General features: G+C 49.5%; 1 protein-coding gene across 1 annotated transcript; it reads left to right on the top strand.

Moving 5' to 3' along the window:
- The first annotated feature begins 1,252 nt into the window (after positions 1–1,252).
- On the top strand, positions 1,253–22,664 carry LOC102060872 (cystathionine beta-synthase). The gene is made up of 14 exons (XM_005489031.3): positions 1,253–1,304; positions 3,198–3,332; positions 4,244–4,323; positions 5,692–5,823; positions 6,699–6,768; positions 8,206–8,297; positions 10,364–10,489; positions 12,360–12,444; positions 13,986–14,091; positions 14,583–14,654; positions 15,812–15,946; positions 16,865–16,973; positions 17,278–17,362; positions 19,135–22,664. The coding sequence occupies exons 1-14, from the start codon at positions 1,253–1,255 to the stop codon at positions 19,230–19,232; spliced, it is 1,377 nt and encodes a 458-aa protein (XP_005489088.3). The 3' UTR covers positions 19,233–22,664.
- Positions 22,665–24,709: the final 2,045 nt, after the last annotated feature.

Below are 24,709 nucleotides of genomic sequence, written 5' to 3'. Positions count from 1 at the left end.
GCTTTTGGAGCAGCTGTGAGGGAAGCTCATTTATTGTGGTGTTGCCTCACATTTGGCAGCACCCAGTGGAGCATGAGATGTCTCTGCAAAACCCTTCCCACAGAGAGAAGGGTAACAGCACAGCCCATCATTTCTGGGCTAGGGATGCAGGGAGCCTGGAGCCTCTCAGTAGTAAAGTCCTTCACTAAACCCCTGCACTCCTGCAGGGCAGAAGGTGTTTGTATCACACCTGCAGAATCCAAGGTTTTGTCTCACTGTGCTGTGTTGGAAATTGGGTGGGGGGAGGAGGAATGTTTTGGAAGGTTTTCATTCTGAGTTGTATGTGTGTTCCTTTTTCTATCTAGTTGAAGGTTAATAAAGTGTTTTTCTTTATTTCTAAGCTTGAGCCTGCTTTGCTCTATTCCTGGTCACATCTCACAGCAGCCACTGGGGAGAATATATTTTCATGGGGGCACTGGCATTGCACCAGCATCAAACCATGACAGCTTATGATGTGGTCCAAACAAACACAGCCCTTGTCAATCTGTGACAGAGCTCAGGGCTGTGAGTTCCCTGGCAAGGTGTCTTGGCCAGACAGGTTTTTTTCAGGTTGCTCTTGCTGTGGTTTTTGAATCCTGCTGGAGCAAACCTGGGCAGCTGGATCTCACTGATCACAGAGCTGGGTTCAACTGTTTGCAAAACACCCCCCAGAACCCTCTGAGGTTTGAGCTTCTCTGATGTCTTGGAGCCATCCTTGCAGGTTTGGCAGTCCTGGGCAAGAGCACTTGGCCCAGAGGCAGCTGGAAATGTGGGGAGCAGAGATGGGGCTGGGCAGGATGGGGAGAAGAGGAGGAGCCTCGTGCTGTGTCTCCTGGTTTTCTCACCCACAGCATAAAATCCTAAGGCTTGCCAGCATCTTCTCACTCATTACAGATCTGGCCTAGGGTTTTGCAGAGCAAGGCATTTCAGAACAACCATGAAAATTAATTAGCTTACTTTTTTATGTAAAAAAACCCCCTAATAACTCATGATGGAAAACTGTAACAAACTCCTGGTGCCACTAATTGTTGATGGGGACTTTTTCTCTTGGAGCTGGGCTGTATTTTGGTGGCCTTGATAAAGTTGCTGAAACCTCACTCAGATTTTCTCTTGGTTCATGTTGCACAAAAATAGCTTTGATTTGACTTTTTTTTGTTTGTTTTTTCTGCATTATTTCAGGACAGAAGAAAAGAAGATCTTGCCCAATATCCTCAAGAAAATTGGCTGCACCCCAATGGTCCAAATCAACAAGATTGGGAAGTCCTATGGGCTCAAGTGTGAGCTCTGTGAGTGTCCCCTTGCCAGCAGGTTTTTGCATGCCTTGAGGTGAGGGTGAGGGGTGCTGGAGGAACAGAGATGGGGAGGGGCAGAGGTGGCTCATTCTGGGCTCTCCTGCCTGTCAGGCAGTAATTTCTTGGGCCAAACAGGGGGTTTCAAGCATCAATGAGCAGGGAAGAAATGGTAGTGGGGCATCTCTCCTGCCAAATAACAGCAGCATAAGCTCACAGCAGAGCTGGCCCAAATTTGGGGATGGATCTCAGTCCTCTCCCTAAGGAGATGTTTGCTGGTGATGTCTCATGTAAGGCTTGGCTTTAGGCTGGTCCCCTACAATCACAAGGACGATAAACTCAGATCTGTGCATGTGGACTTTTCAGTCTCTTTTCCTATAACTCCTAACCCTGATAATTAATTTGGTCCAAATTGAGCAGAAAGGCAAATTCTGTGAGGCAGAGAGTGCCAGGAGTGTCACACAGCTGAGTAAGGAGAGACTTGCTGAGCACTCATGGCACAGCAGAGCCCTGCAGTGCTGTGTGTCAGCTGGGAACCATAGAGTTATTTATGAAATAACCATGATTAAATTAAATAACTGTGAATAACTATAAGGGCAGCTAGACCCCACTGAGCACACAGACACAGGGAAAGCACCCTGGGCTTTCCCACCTGATTCCTTCTCAGCATCTGGGATCCTTGGGCCACCAGCCCTGCAACCTCCACACTGGAAAACCGAGGATGGTTTTCCCCTAAGATTCCAGCTCTTAGTCATGGCTTGCTATTGCACACTGCACTGCCTCACCCTGCCCACAGTGAGAGCTGAGGGGACACCAGGACACCATGGGGGTGGGAGGACAGATGTGCAGTGCCTGGTGCACCTCTGGAGTGTGTATGGCTGGTGCTTTAGGTGCTGGGAAAAGCAGGCAGATCCCATTTTCTGGGATGGTGTCTCCCTCCCCTGGCACAGGAGGGGAAGCAGAGCAGAACAGGCAGAGCAGCTCTGTGTCAGCACAGAGCCCCTTCCCAGCAAACACAGGAATAAAAGGAAGCAGCCACAGCTGGATGGGATGGCCTGGTGTTTTCTGTGCCCCCAGGCACCTTTGTGCAGCTGGAGCTGTGGCATTTTGCATTATGAAATGTAATGATGAGCACAAGATTTCCTTTCCTGTTCAGGCTGCTCAGGTTCAGGGCTGATTTCTCAGCCTCAGGTTGCTGTGTCTGCCAAGGTGAAGGGAAAAAACACCCCTGGAAATCCCCATTTCTCCCTGCTGTCCATAAAACAGAGCTCAGTAGCACCAGTTCAGCTGCAGATGTGCATCAAAGGCTTGGTAAGAAGAATGCTGTGGTGTGGAGGCCCTAATGAGGACTGGGATGTGCCTTGCATTGCAATCTGAATGTGCCTTGGAAAGTTTCTTAGTTTGTTGCTAGCTCAGTGAAAAAAACTGTAATTTAGCCTGACACTTGAAAATGTTATTTCTATTGTTTGGGATTTTTTATGAACCTCAGTCAGGACTACACATCACTGCAAAAGGGGAGCTTTTTAGGTATCTGTTAAAAACTTCAATGCCCCAGGATAGACAGTGAGGCCTTGCTGCTATCCCTTGCCCACAGAAGAGTCCTCAAGGAGTGCTGGGCCTTTGTGGGACCTCCCACCTTGCAGTGACCATGCCCAGCTGATTTCAAACCCATCCTGGGCTGTCCAGGTTGACTTCAAACCCATCCAGGGTGAAGGAAACATGGGGGAAAGAAGGACTTTGTGCTGATGGATAATCCCAGACAAGCAGATAGTGGGTACATTCCCCTGAGCAAAGGACAGTCCTGCAGAGGGGGAAGAGGTGTCCCAACACTGCAATGAGGCCTGGGGGAGCTGGTGCCTGATGGAGTCTCCTCTTTGTTTCCCTTTCCAGTGGCCAAGTGTGAGTACTTCAATGCTGGGGGCAGCGTGAAGGACCGGATCAGCCTCAGGATGGTGGAGGATGCAGAGAGAGCTGGGATCATCAAACCAGGAGACACCCTGATTGAACCCACTTCAGGAAACACAGGTGGGAAGGGCAGGGATTCTCCCTCTGCCTGGAAACTGGGCAGGGGGCAATTTCTGAGGAGCAGAGATTTGCATTTGGGGTTACAAGGTGGGTTCTGGCTCCATCCTCCCCTCAGCTCCCCTCCTGGTGGCCATGGGCTTCCTGGGATGCTGAGATGCCTCCTTGCTGAAATTCCTGAGGGTCCTGTGAGGGTCCCACACCTGCACAGGTGTGCCTGGAAGGTCTCCTTGTACCAAGGCAGACAGCATCAGGATCTGGGGCAACCCTGGGTGTTTTCAGGCTGGGAAGCTTTTGAATTCTCAGAGGTTCCCAGAGACCATTCCCTGATGGGTTGGAAGAGAATTCCTGTGATTTTTGCCCTTGTTGGTGCCACTGTGTCACCCCACCAGACTGTGTCACCCCAGACATGGAGCCAGGGGAATCTGTGCTCTCTCAGAGCTGTGTCCCACATGGATCACACTGGCTCCCTGCCTGCCTGGGGCAGCTGGAATGGCACCAGGCTCCCTGCAGCCCTGGCAGGGACAGGCTGCTCCTTCCTGCTGCCTCACCTTCCTGCTCTGGCTGGGAGCAACTGGCTCCATCCATCACCCCAGTGAAACTGGAGCAGAGGTGTCATGGATAAATATGCAGAGTCCTGTCTGTCTGTCTGTCTGTCCCCCCCAACTGAGGGGAGGGAAAGGAAAATCACCACTTTCCTGAGTTTCCAAACCCATAGGAAGGTGGCTGAGCCTTGGTGCGGGGAGTAAAGCTCTCCCTATTCTCTCAGTGAGAATGAGGAGCTCCTGGGAGCAGGAGTGATGCTGCAGCTCCACTTGCCTGTCAGCACATCCTCCCATCCAGGGGAGAGGGTTGCTCTTGCCAAATTGCCAAATTCTGGTGCCGACCACTTCCCTGTGCTCCCCACCCCGCAGGGATTGGGCTGGCACTGGTGGCCGCACTCAAGGGTTACCGCTGCATCATCGTCCTGCCAGAGAAAATGAGCATGGAGAAGGTCAGAGCTCTCTATGGTTTTACCCCACAACCAGGAAACATTTCCTTCCCTTCCCTTCCCTTCCCTTCCCTTCCCTTCCCTTCCCTTCCCTTCCCTTCCCTTCCCTTCCCTTCCCTTCCCTTCCCTTCCCTTCCCTTCCCTTCCCTTCCCTTCCCTTCCCTTCCCTTCCCTTCCCTTCCCTTCCCTTCCCTTCCCTTCCCTTCCCTTCCCTTCCCTTCCCTTCCCTTCCCTTCCCTTCCCTTCCCTTCCCTTCCCTTCCTCCTTCCCTCCCCTCCTTCCCCTTCCTCCCTGCCTCTCCCTCCTTGGAGCCCTTTAAAAGCCAACCACCCACTGTCACAGCTGCTATTCAGAACTTTGCCTCTTGAGGGAAAAAAGCAGCCTGTGGTGGCCTGGTGGCTGTTTGGTGTCAGCAGTGCAGCTGGGATGGTGAGAGAACCAAACCCAGTGTGTGGGTGCAGGGACAGAGCAGGCTCTGCTGCATGTGAAGCACTGCAGGAGAAGCAGGCAGGGCTCTGCTGCCAGCCCTGCTCACTGCCCCCTGACATCTGACAGGTCCCTTGGCCTCTCTGTGTGTTTATTGTTTTCTTTTACCTGGAGACACTCAGAGTTGCCTGAGCTGTTTCTCAGGGTGGTGTCTCAAGTCACTTGCACGAGAGCTGGTGGTCAGGTGAACACAGAGTCCTGGAGATGGCAGAAATCCCTCACTGGTGAGCCAAGAGCCTCACAGACAGCTCGGCTGAACTCCTGCCAGTGCAGCCAGACAGGCACCCTGACCTGGCTCAGGACTGAGCCCTTCTCCAAAGTGTCACTCTCAATTCAACCCAAATCTCACTCAAGCTCAGATGCCACCTCCAGCTGCCATGGGCTTCATCTCCAGGTGTCCCAACACTCCTCTGTCCCACTGACAGCCCCATCTCCCAGGGACTGATTGCTCCTTCCCTGATTTTGGTGAGAGAAGAGAAGGGACTTAGAGCAAAACCAGCTTCTTTATCTCCCCTTTGCATGCTGGGGCTCCAGCCCCAGCACACAGGAGACCCTGTTCCCTGTCCAGCTCCCTCTGCCCTTTTCCTCTGGCTCCAAGGAGCAGCACACTGTCACCTCCCTCCACCCTGTCCCCATCCTGCCCTCCAAGTAGGACAGGGCACGAGGCCAGGCTCAAATCCACGTGCCAGCTTTGGGCAGGAGGCCCTGGGCTGCTGGAGCTTGTCAGAGACAGCAGAGCCCAGAATTGGACATTGTATCTCCACATGATAAATGCCTCCCACATGCAAAGCTGCTCTGGCATCTGGCACTGCCCTGGGCCTGCAGGCTCAGGTTACCATCCCTGAGTGGGATCAGCTGTGTGCAGCTCCTCTTCTCATCCCAAAGGTCGATATCCTAAAGGCCCTGGGTGCCGAAATCGTCAGGACACCGTGCACTCGCTTTGATGCTCCCGAGTCCAACGTCCGCGTGGCCTGGAAGCTGAAAAGTCAAATCCCAAACTCTCACATCCTGGACCAGGTAAAGGCCATCCCTCCACTGCCTGCCTTTCCCAAGATGGTTTATAGGGTGTTCTCCAAGTGTGCCTGTGTTTGGGGGCTCCATTTGGACTAGCAGATTTCGTCAGTGTTTTGTGGCATTTGAAATTTAATCGCCCCTCTGCAAAGCTCAGGGGGACAGAAACAAAATAAGGGGCACTTCCAAACCTGCAACACTTCTGCCAAAGCCTGGATGTGGGTGAGGCTGGGTTTTATTGCACAATTCAGACTCCTCAAATTGCTTCAGATTTAACTTTGACCTGAAAAAAACCCCACTTTTTAAGCCTAGCTAGCAGCCTCGAAAATAAACCTCGTGCTGTAAAGGGCAAACCCTGGTGACTCATGCCAGAGGTTCCTGCAGGGGATTTGGTCCACTTGGGAGGACCAAGGAGGGCACTTGGTTTGACCCCTGAGCAAGGAGCCCCTGAAGTGCAGGAAAATCAGGCAAGCTCCTTCCTTCTGAGAAAAAAAAAAATAGCTCAAAAACTGGATGAAATTTTCAACTCATTTTTTGGTCCATGGGTGTGAACATGGGGTGCACAAAACATCAGTGCTGCAAAATCCCTCTGTGCATGAGAGCTGATTGATGATCAGAACAGCCTCTGAACCATCCCCACACCTAAGGGGCACCAAGTGCTGGACAGTGAGTGTTTGTGGGCACATTTAACCTCCCAAGTGGGCTTGAAAATCTGTCTCAAAGTGCCAAACAGGAGGAACACCAGTGACTTGTCCTGGTGGGGTGGGTTTCCCCTGGGCAGCTGCATGCTTTGGGTACAGCTCTGTGAGGAGCTGCTGCTGGTTAGGGATTTGACCAGCTCTTCCCATGGTAACCCTGCTGTTCTCTGCTGGAATAAACAGTACAGAAACCCCAGCAACCCCCTGGCTCACTACGACACCACGGCCGAGGAGATCCTGGAGCAGTGTGAAGGTACTGTCTGTGCACAGGGCTACAACCCTCTCTGAGAGGCTTCATTTACATAATTTATTGGCCTGAATGTCTAGAAACAGCCCAAAGGCCCTCTGGAGGAGCAGACACAGCATTATCTTAATAACACTGACACACAGAGTGTTGTAACCTCTCCTAATCCACTCCAGAGTCACCTCAGCCTGCAGGGCTTCCCAGCTCTCCCCTCCCATTGCAAAACCTGGGGGGGCACACCAGAGGCTTAAGAAACTCAGATTGTGCCAAAAGGAGACAGAACATGCCTCTTGGTGACCACACCACTCTGTAACCTGCCAGCTGGGAACACAAGAGATCCCATGAGGCTTTGGAGGGGAATATAAATCCACCAGGGCATGGCAAGGCTGTGTCTGATCCAGCACTCTCATTTGCAAATCAAAGCCTCCCAAGCCAGTGCCATTGGAAGTGGGGACTGGGGGAGGATAAAGGGCTGTCCCAGTCCCTGTTTATGCAGATAGAAGTGATATTTATTGCCAGTTCTGGAGCAATGTAAAGCATGACCAGGACTTGAAGGATTTTAACTGGAGAGCTGTTATCAGAGCTGTAAAGCAGTCAGGTATCAATGGCAACAAGAGTCCCAGCCTTGCCTCCTCCACAGTGTCAGTGTTTGCTCCAGCTGGCTGCCAGGGTTGCAGGTCCCTCTTTCCCAATGCAGCTGCAGCATCAGGTTTTGAAGGCCAGACTCCAATTCTGCTCCTTCCAGCCCTAAATCTGTATAATTTCAGCCATGCCAGTGGGGCAGCATCTGACAGAGGCAGGTGCCAGGGCAGGGCTCAGCCCTGCTTCCTGTGGATGCAGCACAGGCTGGAGGTTGTGCCTGTCAGTGATATTCATGTGTGACTTGCTTTGATATGCTGTGGTTTGAAAGGGGTGAATGTGCTGAGATATTCCCTCCCCTTTAAACCATAGAATCACAGAATATTCTGAGTTGGAGAGAATTATCAAAGTCCATCTTGTGGTCCTGCACACCTAAAAAGTCACACCATGTGCCTGAGAGCATTGTCCATACTCTCCTTGAGCTCTGCCAGGCTGGTGCTGTGCCCACTGCCCTGGGGAGCCTGTTCAGTGCCCAGCCACCCTCTAGGGAAGAACCTTTCCCTAATATCCAACCTAAACCTCCCCTGACACAGCTTCAGCTGTTCCCTCTGCTCAGTAGAACCAAAGATGCAGAAATCATGGAGATCTGGAGGTCACCTTCAGCTCCCTGCAGTGAGGCAGGATCAGCTGTGCTCAGCTCCTGCAAGCTCATCTGAGCTTTGCACAGACCAGGCTGTGACACCAGCACAGCCTCTGCCTAGCCTCTGCTCACAGGGGCTCTGGGGGACACAGGGCTCTGAATAAAGGGCAGATCCTGCTGGGGGCTGTGCTGAGCCCTTGCAAACCTCTCTGACCCCTGGTCTGCAGGCAAGGTGCACATGGTGGTGATTGGGTCTGGCACAGGAGGAACCATCACTGGCGTGGCCAGGAAGCTGAAGGAGAAGTGCCCAGAGTGCAAGGTAAGGCTGGAGGCAGGACTGCCGGGGTTTTCATGGAATCACAGAGTGAAGGGACATTGGGTTGGAAGGGACTTTGGGGGTTGTCCCATTCCACCCTCCTGCCATTGTCAGGGACACCTTCCACCAGACCAGGTTGCTCAGAGCTGGCCTTGAACAATTCCAGGGATGGGGCAACCACAACTTCTCTGGGCAACCTGTGCTAGGGCCTCACCACCCTCACAATGAAATTTCTTCCTATTATACAATATAAATCTAACCTCCTTCAGCTCAAAGCCATTCCCCCTTGTCCTGTCCTGCCTAACCCCACAGCTCACCTGAGGCAGTAGTTGCTCTCTGCACCTGAAGCTATGTTGAGGGATGTGTGGTGTTGTGAGATTCTCAGGATGCAGTGAGAGATGAGAATTTGACTCTATGTTCTTAGAAGGCTGACATTATATTATATAATATATACTATATTATATACTGTATATTATATATAATATAGAATATATACTATTATATTATAATATAATATAATATATACTATATAGTATTATATAGTATATAGTATTAGTATTATAGTATTATAGCATTATATAGTATATATATTATATATAATACTATATAGTATTATAATATACTATACTATATGTTATAATATACTATTATATTGTATAATATGTACTATATTATATACTGTATATTATATACTGTATATTATATATAGTATATAATATATACTATATTATATACTATTATACTATATACTATACTATTATCTTATATTTTAAAACTATACTTAAGAAAGAGAAAGGATGCATCAGAAGGTTAAACAAGAATGAATAATAAAAACTTGTGACTGACGCCTCAGTCCAACACAGCTGATGGTGATTGGTCATTAATTAAAAACCATTCACATGGAACCAAAGATGCTTTATTTGTTGGTAAACGATTTCTAGACTACATTCCTAAGCAATTAGATAATTGTTGCTTTCATTCTTTTTTGAGGCCTCTCAGCTTCCCAGATGAAAATCCCAAACAAAGAGGATTTTTCAGAAAATATCACAGTGACAGGGAGGCATCTCAGCCCAAACACAAAGCTGTAAATATCCGGGGAAAATCACCAGAAATCACCATCAGCCAGCACAGCTAGATCCTGAAAGGATGTGTGCATCCACAGGTTTCCACAGGTTTGAGCTCACTGCTGGCTTCACCTAGAGCAGATTAAGGAGCTCTGGCACTGTGCTCAGGGAAGTGGCAGGCTCTGCCAAGGGGGTGATGACAAACACCTTGAGAGTGATAACATTTTAAGCCACCAGTCACTTCTGCAACAGCTGAAGGCTACCTAGGATCTATTTAAGAAGACAGTGAAAAACAGCACCCTTTTATCCTGGAAGCTCTCCATGCTGCCAGTGATTAGGAATATTAATGAATATCAGGGGAAGGAAACACTGCTGATAAGCATGAGAAACAACTGCTCACTTTGAGAATTTAAAATGGTTTATTAAAACTTAACAAAAATACAACAAAGGACTCCATAAGGAAAAAACTGCAGTGCTGGGAACTGCTCTCATGGATACCACATGGTTGGGTCTTCTTCAGGATGGATGCTCAGGCTTTTATACCCCTGGGGGCTGCATCAGTCAGCCCTGGCCCCTCCCAAAGTCTGTCAGCCAGCTCTTCTGTGCCATTTATCAGTGCAAACTGCTTTCTTGTCACTGGATTGGAGCTCAGCTGTTGCCATGCCTCACCCCCTGAGCACCCCCAAGCTTTTCCATTCCCAGCTGCCCCATGCAAGGGACACCTGTGCAGCTTCTTTGTACCTGTCCTGGACAGCCCAGGCTGTGTGATGGCAACAATACAGGGGGAAAGGGAACTGTGGGGAGAACAGAGGGCATCTAAACTACAATAACATAACTATACATCACTAAAGCTTTTCTTAATATTCACACAATAGTTATCTTTTAATTGTGAGAGCCAATAATCTCATTATCCATCTGTAGGGGTGAGGGTAACTTTTCCTTTGAGTTTTGTGCTTGGCTGTTTCTGAATTCCCATTTATTTGACAAAATGCCTTTCCCTCCCAGATTGTTGGTGTGGACCCTGATGGCTCCATCGTTGCCCTGCCCAGTGAGATGAACAAAACCAACACCACAACCATCGAGGTGGAGGGCATTGGGCACGACTTCATCCCCACTGTCCTCGACAGATCTGTGAGTAACCCTGTGATATTGAAGCAGGCCAACCCTCGTGATGGGGAGAAATGATGAGAAGGACTCCATTGATATCAGAAGGCTAATTAATTACTTTATTATACTATATTATTCTATATTATGTTACATTATATTACATTACATCTAAACTGAATCTGCCAAGCACTCAACTGCACAGAATCTCATGACTGTCACCCAACAGTCCTGACACACACACCTGGCCCTGACAGGCCAAGGAAACAAAACACCATCACTCTGGGTAAACAATCTCCACATTGCATTCTACTTTTGCACAAACACAGGTACAGCAAATGGGATAAGAATTGTTTTTCCTTTCTCTGAGGTTCAGAGAATGTGAAACCCAGAAATATTCTTGGGAATAATTGTGCCTTGCTTTTCTCTGTGAAGAGAAATGTGGTGACTCTCTGAGGAAGGGTCTCTACCTTGCCATCCAGCCTGCTCCCAAGGCCAGAGGTGTGGTGGTCCTGATGTATCTTCCCAGTGCAGAACAAGTTGTTATGGGGGGATTGGGATACCCAGTTACTTTCTGAGTAACTCTGATTATAATTGACTGTAGTGGTTTTGGTTTGTTAATTTAAGATTTCTTCAAATTTAAAATTTCCCAGCTAATGCACCAAAGAGTGTGGTAGGTTTTGGTGCTGGTCAATCACTAATGCATTCACTTCCTGCTCTGAGATAGGCAAAGCAGGCTCAAAACTTTAAAAGAGTATAAAGAAAATTTTATTAAAAGTAATTAAAAGGGAAAAAAAAGGTAGTAAGAATCAAAAGAAACCCTTCAGAACACTTCGTGTCCCCTCACAACCTTTTCTTTCTCACTGATAATGTAAAGAAACAAAACCTAAAATTTCCAGTCAGTTTGTTACCTTTAAAATAGTCTTTCCTCAGTTCATTTAGGGAGAGAAGTCCCTCTTGTTAAGGTTATGGAGACTCTTCCACTTTTCCAAGAAATAAACAACATGTGTTTTTCACAGAGGTGTATTCAGCTTCTCAGTGGCTCAATAAACTGTCAGTTAGACAAAAACCTTTTGCTTCTCTTCCCTAAATTCCTCCTGTGCCAAACAATGACAGTGACCCCCAAGGAGAAGGCAGATAGAGGTGAAAATCAGGCATTGAACACAGTGTGAGTGTCCTCTGCTCAGCCTCACCACTGTTCAGAGGTGCCCCTCTGGTTGTGGTCACACAGATGTCTGTGCTGAGGCTGCTCCTCATCGTATGCTCTTTCCTGAGCCTCCTGTGCCTCAGGCACCACACACAGAGAGCAGAAATCCTGCACCATGCCCAGGCTGGGCAGCAAGATCCAAGTAAGACAGTGGATCATGAACCTTGCAGCTCTTGTTGTCAAGTCCCTCTCAGTGTATCAGCTGCCACAGAGCTTTAAAACCCTAAGACAGGCTGCCTGTGTTGCCCTGGCCTCATTCTAGAAAGGTCCCTCACAGCCTCAGATCTGTGATTATTTCTGCTTTCAGGTGTTGACTACATCCCTGTTGTCAGCACCTGGCTGTAGAGCTGTCACCTTAATAATCCACACTGATTCTTGTAGCTGGATCTCATTTTGGCAAATTTTGAATCATTTTGTCCCCTGACCTGTGACATCATAAATACTCCTCCACATCCTAACTCTGGACCTGTCATGCATCCCTAACTCTCTAAGGAAAGGATGCTGGAAAGGTGTGGGTGTCTGCAAGCAAGAACTCCAGCACATGCATGTTCTGACAAATGCTTTCAGCAAGTGTGGAAGGCAGCTCAGAGCTGCCAGATGTTGTGGGCATCAGCACCATGGTGTGCCTCAGAGGGTCAGGGCAGCCTGAAATGACATTTCCAAGACTCATGCACCTTGCTTTCCTTCCAGGTGGTGGATCAGTGGTACAAAAGCAACGACAGAGACTCGTTCCTCATGTCCCGCAGGCTGATCAGAGAGGAGGGCTTGTTGTGTGGTAAGCACAGTGCAGCCACAGCAGTCTGTCCCCTTCACAAACCCTCTGAACCTCATCCTTTTGGGACCAAAACTCTCCAGAGGAGGTGCCCTCTGCATTTTTGTGTCAGCTGGGTCAGCAGGGCTGAAAGGCTGAGCGTGGGGCTGTGCAGAGGTCACTGCAGGCTCCAGAGGTGTTTCCCTCAGTCTGGTCTGGGCTCTGACTCACCAGCCACAGTAATTATAGAAGGAATAATTCTCTCCTTACTGGAGCACTTTTGCAGTGGAACTGGATCTTCAGGCAGTGTAGAGTTACAGAGGCTGCAGGAAGGATTAGTGGGGCTCAGGGCAGGACAGCTGGGCTGTGCCAGCAGCTCTGTGAGGCCGTGCTCAGTGTCACTGCCACACCAGAGGTGCCAGCTTTGGACCAGCAAGGCCTGAAAGCAAAGAAAGTGTGAGATGTTCTTACTGAGTATTTCTCCCCGTGCCAACAAGCTGTAAGTGATCCCTCTGGCTTCCCAAAATGAACAGGTGCCCTCAGACAGACCCTGCCTGTACCCTGAGAGCCTCCACAGACCATCAGCCTTGTTTTCAGCCTTCCCTGACGCCAAGCAAACAGACACAGGTTTGCAGCCAGGAGCGGACACCACGTAGGCTCGTAGTTACAGCTGATAAAAGCCCTGAGCACTCATATCCAGAGAGTTTTGGAAAAGATCAGCCTATATATATGTAATGAAACACTTAAATGTTGATTTAACCTGGCAGGCAGGGAGTCACTGTGTTTCAACAGAAACCACTTGTTTGAACTCAACCATAATTTGTGAACAGCTTCGTGTTCCCTGAGCTGCATTTTTCAGGGCTGTTCCTCGTTTGTTTGAAAAATGTGACCCAGGGATAATTAACCTGCTGTAAAATACGTGCTGCCTTGAATGCAGGCTGTAATTGGCACACAGATAGTGGAATGTGTCTGACTTCCAGTGCTCAGACTGGTGCTGGAGAAATTGCCCCTGTAAAGCAGGGACCTGCTTTCCCTACGTGCAGCAAACCACATGCGTGCACACAGACACGGGCAGCATTCAGGCCTTCCCATCATGTTGGCCTGGTATTCCAAGCATGAATGAAATGTTTATGGGAGGGTTTTTTTTCAGTCTTTACAGTGCATTTAAAGCCAGTCTTTGGCTGCCAAGTATGTCAGCCAGAAGCTCCAGAACTGGCGTGGTTTCTGCTCATGCAAAGGGAGGGTGTGGTGTGGGCAGCGTGTTCTCAATGTCCCTGCATGGCACCTCTCAGAAGAGGTCTCCATTTCTTGGTCTGCCCACAAGAAATGGTTCCTGAAGTCCATGAGGTGACTTTCACACTGGCTCCAAAGCCAATATGAGCACATCCCACCAGTCCCCACCTCTGCCTGGCCCTAAACCCTACAAGGCTTTGGGGTTGACTGTCCTCCCATCCCAGTGTCCCAAGCGAGGTGCCACCTCTGCACCTTTATCTGTGCTTCCCACTGCAGGACAGCGGCCCTGGGCAGCCCTGACCCTTGTCCCCCTGTCCTTGGTGTCCCTGCAGGTGGCAGCTCGGGCAGTGCCATGTCTGTGGCTGTGAGAGCTGCCAGGGAGCTGCAGGAGGGCCAGCGCTGCGTTGTCATCCTGCCCGACTCTGTCCGCAACTACATGTGAGTGTCCTGCTCCCTGCCCTGCTCCCAGGGCCTCCTGGGACAGCAGCTGGGGCTCAGCAGAACCCCAATAAATCCAATAGCAAGGCACATGGAGTGAGCCCAGAGCTGGGAGTCTCCCTCGGGAAGACCACAGAGAAAAAGCAAAATAAACAGCAGGGAAGAACAGCACATCAGCGTGGCAGCCACCAGGGGATGGGTGCTGGGACACTTGGGGGTTATTTTCTCTTTATCATCTCCTCTCTGACTCACTGCACAGAGCAGGACTCAGCCAGGCTGCACTTTCTGAGCCTGCATGCCTAAAGTGAGGAAGGCAAATAGCTGGAGTGCTTCAAAGAGTTACTGAGCTCCCCATGCTCCTGTTGACCTTAAAAGGGGCTGAGAGCAGCCAGCTGCAAAAATCATGAGAGCCCCAGGGGCAGTGCTGTGGTCTGCTGCACAAAACTTCTTCTGGAAGCCTCACAGAGTTGCTCTTTGTTGGTGATTTCTAGGTCCAAATTTGTGAATGATCAGTGGATGATAAAAAATGGGTTCCTAAATGACGCCCAGGAGCACAAGCCTTGGTAAGACAACTTCTGCTGGGATAAACTGTGCTGAGGGAATCAGCATTCTGAGTCTGGAAATCATTATCTTCAAAGGAAAATGTTCCTTTTTAGTGTTTAGGACAAACACAGTAAAGTCCAGACCCTCTGGGGAGGCTGTGATGTCAGCTCCTCTCTTTTGAGTGGTTATCTCTCAGCTCTACAATTAAAGTCTATAAAGGAGCCATTTCTGTCCCAAAGTAGCTGTTCCACTCCCATGTGGCAGCCCAGGCCACCTAAAACACCCTCTGGAAACCTCTCTCTGCTCCACATCTGATGTTCAAAGGACCATCAGGCTGCTGGGGAGGTGGGTCCCTGTTGTAGCAAGCCCCCTTTCAAACAGCTCTGCAGCTCTTTTCAGGCAAAAAACAGGAACTTTTCACCTTCCAGAGCTGCTGGCCAGAAAAGTTGGCCAACTCTGCCGCCCCTTGGATGCCATGGGGAAAGAGTCCCCTCAGGGAGTCACAGGAAAACTGCAGATGCCAGTTGATGTGTGGCTGGGCAAATGCCAGTTGTTTAGAAAAGCTCTTGGTCTCACCCTAAAGACAGCAGTATTACTGATGTCACCTTCTCCTTTACCAAAAGTTCTTGTAAAATATTTCCTAAAAACTTAACACATTTCCAAGGCCTCTTGTGTCTGGTTAGAGTTGCTCTTGGCCCTTCCAGGCTCCAGCAGTGCCTTTTCTGCAAGGACTCAGGGCTGAAATGTTTGGGAGCTGCTTGTGCTGCCCCACAACCCAGCTCAGCTTGTCCCTCATAAGTCACACGAGCATCTCTGCGAGGCTCTCTCCTGCAGGAGCTGCAAATGCTGCCTTGTGAGGACCAAGGATACAGAGCAAAGGAGTCTAACTGGTAGGTCTCCCATTCCTGAGCTTGAAGTGAAGCCCTTCCTTGGATTCAGGACAGCTCAGCACCTTGCTGGTCTCATCCCTGCCTCTGGAGCTGCATGAACACTGGGCACAGGGAAAGCTTGGCTTCAACAAGACCTGGCCGTGGTGGCATTTCTGCTTTGGCTCTAGGAGCGGGGCTGGCTTTTCAGGCACACAGACTGTCCCTCATCTCCTCTGGCCTTGTCCCCCTGCTGAAGGCCACAGCTGAGCAGCAGCCACAGCTCAGCCCTGCCATTTGTCTCCCAACAGGTGGTGGGACATCAAGGTGCAGAAACTGAATCTCTCGGCCCCTCTCATCCTCCTCCCAGAAGTCAGCTGCCAAAAGGCAATTGAGATCCTCCAGGAGAAGGGATATGACCAAGCTCCTGTTGTTGCTGAGTCAGGGTAACTATTTCTGCTCACTGCAGATGGGCATTTGGACAGAAAAATCAGCCATGATGAAGCTCAGGTCCCATTCACTCATGGGTAAATGTGTTGGACTCTTATGACAGTGTTCACAGGGGTTCTTGGATTGGGGAAGAGATGAGGATCTGACTCCATGTTTCAGAAGGCTGATTTATTGTTTTATTATATATATTACATTAAAACTCCACCAAAAGAATAGAAGACAAGGTTTCATCAGAAGGCTAGCTAAGGATAGAATCTGAAAGAATGATAACAAAGATTCTGTGTCGGACAGAGAGTCTGAGCCAGCCGGGCTGTGATTGGCCATTAATTACAAACAAACCAACATGAGCCAATCACAGATATATCTGTTGCATTTCAGAGCAGCAGATAATCACTGTTTACATTTTGTTCCTGAGGCCTCTCAGCTTCTCAGGAGGAAAAATCCTAAGGAAAAGATTTTTCATAAAAGTTGTCTGTGACAGACTCTGATAATTTTAAAAATATCATCTGCCTCCTTGGGAAGATTTATCAACAAAACTCCTGTAAAAGATCCAGTTAAAGCCCAGTCTAGTGCCCATCAAAGCAGAAGATGCTGGGTCAGTGCACAGGCAAGGCGAGCCCAGGGCAGTGAGAGGTGGGGGAAACCCTCACAAATAAGCAGCTGGAGAGCCCATGGGTTTTCCTTCTCCCAGCTGCTGAATCCTGGGCTGCAGCAGCAGATTTTAACTGCTGTGAAACCAACAGCTTGGTGAGGACAAAGCCTTCCTTGTTCTGCCCAAGTGAGGAGAAACCTGGTGCCTCTCCCTGACTGCAGCAATTTGGTCACTGACTTCAACCAGAGCAGTTCAGCCCCTGCATAAAATGTGTGGTCCACCTCAGGTCTGACCTTCTGGAAAACTCCCTGTTCTCTTACAGGCTTATTTTGGGCATGGTGACCCTCAGCAACGCCCTGAGCTCTGTGCAGGATGGAAATGTGGAGTTCTCAGACCCTGTCACCAAGGTCACCTACGACCAGTTCTCCAAGGTACCACTGAGGCTGGGGATGGTGTCAGCCTGGCTGGGGACAGGGACAGAAGGACAGGGGCACCAGCAGCACCCTGGGGTGTCAGAGGAGTGGGAGAAGAGAAGGCAGAGAGGAGTGGGGAGGGCCATGGTGACATCTTGGAGATGAGAGTAAGGACAAGCACCTGTAAAAGCCCTGCAGAGCTTTTCACACCAAGCACTGACAGGGGATTTCATCCAGCTGGGGAATCAGCACCCTCCAAAATCACAGCTCAGCCACTGCCAGCTGAAGTAAAAGGTTAAATGTTGAATTTTGCCCTGTTTAGGTCAGCCTGGAGGACAGCCTTGAGAAGCTTTCCTGCCTCCTGGAGAACGACCACTTTGCCATCGTTGTGCACGAGCAGACACAGTGTAGGTACCTGCAGGAACTCCTGGCACAAGTGTTTGAGAGGGGAGAGGGAAATTCTGAAGCTGATTGTGGTGGGTTTCAGTGCAGCTGCTGCACCTGTGCAGCTCCCAGAAGTTTCTACTCTGCAGAGCCCTGAACTGCCCACTCCTCACCCATGGCTCCTCCTGACACCACAGGGATGAGCGGAGAGGGGCAAAGCAAGCAAGGAGGATCTCTGTAGAGTTCTGTAGCCCAGGGACAAGGTCAGAAGGAGCATTTGGCCATATCAGGTAAAGCCTGGGTGGAATTCAGGCACCTAAAGTGAGAAAGCTGAGAAGAATTGGGGTGGGCCATGAGCAAGCCCTGAGGGTCATCAGGGGCACTGGTGTAGCCTGGGGCAGCTGTGTGAGCCTGCCCTGGACCATGGCTGGGTGGAGGGATGCTGCGCCAGTCTGGCAGCACCTTTAAAGCAGATTTTATTGGTTTTATTCTCAATCCTCTGCACAGCCACCTTCCCCTTGGTGTGCAAGCCAACCCAGCAGAGTCACCTGCAGCAGCATCAGGATTGCTGACACATCCCAGCAGGGATCAGCCCTTGTGCCTCCTCTGAGCCAAAAGAGGTGTGGTGGCTGGGGCTGCTCAGCACACCTGACCTGGCACACCTTTCCAGTGCAATTACACCACAAGGAGCACAGATCTGACTTTGGCTGGGAAAATGAGCAACACAAAAAACAGTCAGAAGAGCCAAGTTTAGGTCTTGTGAATTAGGGCTGAAGGGTGTAATTATGCTGATTTGATGGGATTGCACACTGAGCATGAAAAGCATCCCTCAGGTGAGCAGTGGGTGGCTCATCAAGGGATGCCTGCTCAACTTGGGGCCTCCAAAACCCAAACATCCCAAACCTTCCCTCTCCAGGGCCTGCTCCCCCAGAGCCCCATCAGCTCTGGAGCTTTGCAAGCCCATCCATGTTCCCACAACAGGTTGCAAACAAAAATCTGCCACTCCAAACTGCCTTTGATGCACGTTTCCAAGTCAGTCACCAAAATTATTGCCAGTCAGAGTTTCCATTCTCAGCTGTGTTGTCATAAAATAAGGAATATCTCTTCTGTATCACGTTTTGATATAAATTAAATGGTATCATCAAATTAAATGGCACCCATCAAAAAGTATCAGCCAGCTGTCTGCAGCAGCTCTTGCTCTGATTTTCAAGCAACACCCACTTGCTTTTCCAGAGCTGCTGTTCTAATGCTGTCACAGTTACTCCCTTATTTATTACTTTCTTCCCACACCTTTGGAGCTTGCATTTTATCTTGTGTTTGGGCTCTGGTGGCTAGTTTTATTTTTATTTAAGCAAACATTTATCAGACAGTTAAAACAATTATTGAAGTGCTGTTTCATTAATGGTGGTGTGGGATGTAATGAGAACAGGGCAGAAAAGTGCCTGACTGCTGCTTTTTGAGACTCTCATTAGTTTGCTCTGAAAAGTTCTGTGGTGATAGGAGCAGGGCTGGAACAGAGATTGGCTAAAACAACTGGGAAATTAAGTTTCCTGCTCTGGGAAAGGTGGGTTATTTGCAGCAAAAACCTCTCTGGAGTGATCACAGTGACCTGACTGAGGCTCCACCATCATTTCTGTGGAGGTAGAGCTCAGGCAGACACTGTCACTGTTAGAGTTTTCTTTTAATAAAAGAACAGCAGCCTCTGCACAGCTGGAAGGTGCTGAAGGTGGGGGTGGTGATGGTGTTCTTTTTTATTTTTTTTTTGCCACTAAGGTGGAATTTTCTGTGCTTCCAGTGAGTGGGAATGGCAACTCTTCCACGAAGCAGACGGTGCTCGGCGTGGTCACAGCCATGGATCTCCTCACCTTTGCCAGCAGCAATGACAAGAAATAGCAGAGCAGCTGGGCTGCCTCCCCTCCTCCAGCAGCTCCAGGTGTCCCCCTGAGCCCAAACCCCCTGGGCAAGGCAGCCTCTGGCCCAGAGCAGCCCAAAGTTTCTCAAAATGCCCAGGAAGAAATTGTGATGTGTTACACTTGTCTGCCAAATGCCACCCAGGGTACCACTAAAGAGGAGATAACTGAAGAAATTGTGTTTAACAGCCATGGAGCTTCCCAGGGCTGGGCAGGGAGTGAGGGAAGGTCAGCATGGCAAGGGGATGGCTGCTCCTGCCCAGAGTGTAGCAGGAGGAGCTCTGGTGGGTTTGGCAGCTGCAGGTTCCTGTGCAGTGCCCCTGGTGCAGCTCTGAGGGTTCTCCTCGGGGCCAGAGCCCATTTCTGCCACAGAGCACAGGGCTGGGGGCAAGGCAGGGCACTGCTGCACCCCTGCCCCTCTCTGCCCCCCAGGCAGGCTGCAGGCACCCCCGGGGCCAGTCCCCCTCAGCCCTGGGGGTGTTTGCCTCCAAGAAGGCAGCAGGAGAGAGTGGAGTCTCAACTTCTGTTTGCCAGGCTCGGGATTAAATGTGTGAGATGGTATCTCTTGTTCTGGCTCAGATGTTTATTAGTTCTTATCTCTGCTATAGTCTCACAAACCATGAGTTCTACAAACAAAAATGGAGCCCCATCTCTCTCTCTGCAAGGCCTTTTAAGGATAAAATATCCAATTAAGAAATGACACCTCAATTATTTTTACTTTTAACACAATAACCAACCACCTGTGCACCGCAATGTGGACTTTTTAATCCAATTACACAAAACCACCCAACCCCATGGAGAAGAAGGTGAAGAAGAAGGACCAGCTCTGCTCTAAAACCTCCATCTTGCTTTATCTCTATTACTATATTCTAAACCCTTAAACTCTGAGTGTTCACCCAGTGATATCACTCACTTCTATTCAAACTCCACACCCATAATCCCAGTACTATAATTCAATTTTGGAAGCTTTCTCCATGGCATCAGGTCAAATGCAGTGTTCTCTTGGGGGTCAGTGCCTGGCAGCACAGAAAGCCCAAAATTCTCAGCATCCAGGGTTCCAACAGGGAGGGAGGGACACAGAGAACAGGGGGTGACAGGTGTCAGCTGGAGGGGTGGGAAGGGAAAGCCAAGAGGGAATGAGGTGCTGGGCTGGTGGTGATGCTCACCCCTGTGGGGGCTTTGGGAAGCCCTTCCTCACCTCTGGGAGAGTTGGTGGGCCTGGCTGCCTCCTGCATGGTGAGGGGACAGTGGAGGAAGCCAAACAAGAAGCAGACACTCAGTCACAGAGCAGTGAGAGGAGCCACGGCTTCATCCCTCAATATGCATCCTCAGAGCTCCTTATCAAGGGCTGGAGGGGAGGGCAAGGTTTGGTCCTAATTCTGCTGTCAGGCCATTGTGTTCTGGGGACTGACAATGAGGGTCAGCAGAGCTGTTTGTCATGGCTACCAAAAATATTAAATGAAAGCAAATGCCAAAAGTGAGCTGTGGAGCAAACTGAAGTGACACTGAAACCCAGTTTGGGGGAATTGCTCTCAAAAGACCCAGAGAGGTTCACAATCTCTCTATGAGTTTCTGGAGCTGCTCCAAGATGGCAACAACCAGTTTCAATTTCAGCTAAGTGGCTACTCCATATTCTCAATCTAATCTAGTTTGTAGGAGACTTTTATTAAGTTATAGAATGCTGAAGTATTTACATTTAGGAAAAGTGCCTCTGCTGTTTCCTCAGTGACACGAGTGATTATCAGATTTTCTGAGAGTTTTTGCTTGAGCAATAACCATATTTGTCCAGAAAAACAAACTGATTAGCTCAACCCTCGTTTCATATTTATTTTAACAATTCTGTGGCAAAGTGAAGCCTGTAAATCCATGCAGGTATCCCAAACTCACATGAGTAAGTCTGAAAGTGCCCCATTACTCCATGAAGCCCAGAACTGAGTCTGAACCTGGACCAGCCTGGCTGTCATGGATTAACCCAGAGCCCAGGGCTTCCAGCAGCTGCAGGGCAGTGAGCTGCAGACAGGCTCCAGGACAGGCAGCAAAGGTGAAATAACCTCTGAGTACCCACCTCGAATATTTACAACTCCTTCTCTATGCTAACTATGAGTGTGGGAGCTATAAAGGTGGGTGTGAGCTGCAGATATCCCAGGATTGCTCCACCTGGGCTCACCAGGGCCCTCCTGGGGCCCATTCTCTGTCCTGGGGCTGCTCTTTGCAGGCACATCCGACAGTGGCACTGCCCTGCCCAGGGATGTCAGTGCTGTGTCTCCTGATGTTGGGCAGCTGTGACCCTGGGGATGTCCCACAGGGCTGGGTGACTGGCTGTGCCCTCCTGCCTCTCGGGTATCTGATTGATAATTGCTGCTCCAGATGTGCAGGATGTCTCTGCTTCAGCCTGCACGGCTGAGGAACGAGTCTGGAGCCTTCACTTTTTGGTCTTAAGGTTGTTTATTAATTCTTATCTATAAAATTTTATTTCTGCCCAGCCAAGATCTGCTCAGCAGGGCAGCCACAGGCACTCTGTGTTGTCCTTTTATACTACAAACTACATATAACATATTTACACTTAATTCCCAATACCTATCACCTATGTTAGACAGTGCACTTCTACTCTAAACTAATCCCAAAGTGCCAACATCACTGCAGAAAATGGAGAACAAGAAGAAGAAGGAGAAAGGCCAGACACGCCCAGATTCCTCCATCTTATCCCCATAACCCCCATACCAAAAATCCTAAAATCTACATTTTCACCCTGTGATCATTTTGTCATTACACTATTCAGACCTGTGTGACTTTCAGGTCCTCATACAAAGAAATTTGCTCCAAGAGTCATAATCAAATCCCCAGGTGTTCTGGGCAGCATGCCAGGGTCTGCGAGCCCCCCAGTGGGGTCCTTGGCAACTCTGGACACCCTGAGGGATACACTGAGTTCTGACACTTGCCCACCGTGTCTCTGGCATGGAAAAGGCCTCAGGAGGCAAAGGAGGAGTTTTCATTTGAGCTGTCTGCAGAAATCCCTGCAGGATCTATAAACACGTGCCCATACAGCATCAGTGGCAAGAGCAGCGTGTCCAAGTGTCCCTCCCACCACCCTCTGTCCCTTCTCCACACATCCCTGGGCCTGTCCTCTGGCAGTGATGACCCCCCTCTGGATAAACAGCCCTTGGAGCTCCTTTTCCTTCCCTTTCCACTGAGTCCCTGTCAGTATTTTATATCTCCAGTGAGAGGCAGCTGCCCAGCTTGGCACAGCTCGGTGCCCTGGAGCTCTGGGGGGTTCTAGACCAGAGGGATGGGGGTTCCAGGCTTCAGGAGCCAAGAGAGGGGAGCAGGAGGTGGATGAAGGCCAGGCAGCATCCCAGCCCACTGTCCTGAGTGCAGAGTCCAGCTCCAGAGCTTCCTCAACCTGCAGGTCTAACCCTGCTCTTCTCCCAGCACTGCCTTGATTTTCTAAGATTTTCTAAGCCTTCTGATGTTTACATGCTTGTAACGAACTTTCCCACACACTTTTTGTAAGTAACTTATTGTTTTGCATTCTTTTATGGAAGAAGAGAAATGTGATGGGCTGTTGGTTTGTCCAGTGTCATTGGAGAGGTGGCACTGTCGCCCTTCAATCCACTGTCACTTTTGGAAAACTATAAATGTTGGAGTCAGAAAATAAACTCCCCCTTTTTCATTTTGTGTAAGAGCCATAATGAGGGATGTGGGACTCCAGGCAGCTCTCCAAAATGCAGTTTATTCCATCCAAGAGGTTACAGCAGTCCAGGGTGGTGGGTGACAGAGCTGTGCCTACAGCTGTCAGCTCCAGCTGCAGGCAGGCCTGGAGCTCCTTTGGTTTGGTTACAATGCATTATAGACTTTTCTTTGCTGAGCATCTTCATACAGTAGAACCAATCTATACCTTAACTTTTACCTATAGCATATAATAACTACTATAATTACCATATTCATGTTACTATTCTCCAATCACTTAAAATTAGTACATTACAGTTTAAGCCAGAAGTTGTTTTTCAGTTTTCTTGCAGTGGAAAATTCTGAGACCTTTTTTCTACTTGCAACTTTGCTGACTTGTTTGCCTGTGCTATCTTTCTGCTTGGTAAAAACATCTTCTTGTTTGGGGTGGGTTTATCCTTTGCTTTAAGCCATAAAACCCCTTCTAACTAACACACCCTTTGCCTCCTTGGTTATCCAGTAAGACTGGCCCAGCAATTCTTTTCCTCTATATCAAAACTTGCTTCCATCTCTATTCCTTCATCAGACTCTACATTTAAAAATCTTTCTGCCAAGCACACATATCTGTGAGACTTTATTGCCAAACTTTCATCCTTCCCGACTGTGACGGTGTTCAGGGGTCTTAGGATGAGGGAAGAGATGAGGATCTGACTCCATGTTTCAGAAGGCTGATTTATTATTCTATGATATAGATTACATTAAAACTATACTAAAAGAATAGAAAAAAGAATTTCATCAGAAGGATAGCTAAGAATAGAAAAAGAAATGATAACAAAGGTTTGTGGCTCGGACAGAGAGTCTGGGCCAGCTGACTGTGATTGGCCATTAATTGGAAACAACCACATGAGACCAATCACAGATGCACCTGTTGCATTCCACAGCAGCAGATAATCAATGTTTACATTTTGTTCCTAAGGCCTCTCAGCTTCTTAGGAGGAAAAATCCTAAGGAAAGGATTTTTCCTAAAAGATCCAACAATCCTGAGAACAGCAGTGTGTGCTTCTTGTGTTGTTTGGTGTCCTACAGTAACACTGCTCCAAAGGGTGAGCCGTGTGTGCCCCCAAATCCCTCACTGCTTCCATCCCCATCTGCCCCAGAACACCTCTGCTCTGCCCCCTCTGTTCTGCAGGGCTGGGGACACATTTCCAGGGAGATCATGAGCACATCAGGACATTTCCATAGCAGGGGGAAGAAGCTCAGGGGGAAGAAGCCCAGGCTGCCCGTGCTGGTCAGGGCACAGAAATTTGTGCATCCCTTCCCTACTGAGACCCACAGCCTTGGCTCCCTGCAGCTCAATCCAGAGGAGAACAAACCCCAAGGGCTTTAAAGGCTGCATGTCAAGCATGAGGCACAGGAGGGCTGCCCTGGGCAGGTGTGTGCCCTGAGAAGGTCCATGCCCACCCCTGGCTCCTGCATTTTGGGATGCATCACCCCAGGGCTGGCTGCACTTCAGGCACAGGGAGGGAATTTCTGCCTTCCCAGAGCTTTGAACTGATTTTTCTCTCCCTGTGGCCCCCGGTGTCCCTGTCCCCAGCACTCTGTGAAGCACAGGGCGCTGATGGTGCTTCACAAACCCCAGTGAGGTTCGCCCAGAGGGGCGTGGGGAGCCAGGACAGGGCTGGGATTGGCCTGAGCTCGGACAGAGCCAACACCAGGAGCGAGATAAGCATCTCTCTGGCCCTGCCCAGCACCTCGGAGCCTTCCCCGCCTCCCTTTTCGCCCCGCCAGGGCCCC

This window comes from Zonotrichia albicollis, chromosome 2 (assembly GCF_047830755.1).
Source record: "Zonotrichia albicollis isolate bZonAlb1 chromosome 2, bZonAlb1.hap1, whole genome shotgun sequence".
NCBI lineage: Eukaryota > Metazoa > Chordata > Aves > Passeriformes > Passerellidae > Zonotrichia > Zonotrichia albicollis.
The sequence above is the reverse complement of the archived record's forward strand: the minus strand, read 5'-3'. Positions and strand labels throughout refer to the sequence as shown.

Bases quoted from the DNA above. Each gene is read 5' to 3' on its own strand.
- LOC102060872 (XM_005489031.3), top strand. From the start codon at position 1,253: ATGGTCCAAATCAACAAGATTGGGAAGTCCTATGGGCTCAAGTGTGAG. The intron at 5,824-6,698 runs GTAAAGGCCATC...TGGAATAAACAG, and splicing joins ACTCTCACATCCTGGACCAG to TACAGAAACCCCAGCAACCC. The intron at 6,769-8,205 runs GTACTGTCTGTG...CCTGGTCTGCAG, and splicing joins GATCCTGGAGCAGTGTGAAG to GCAAGGTGCACATGGTGGTG.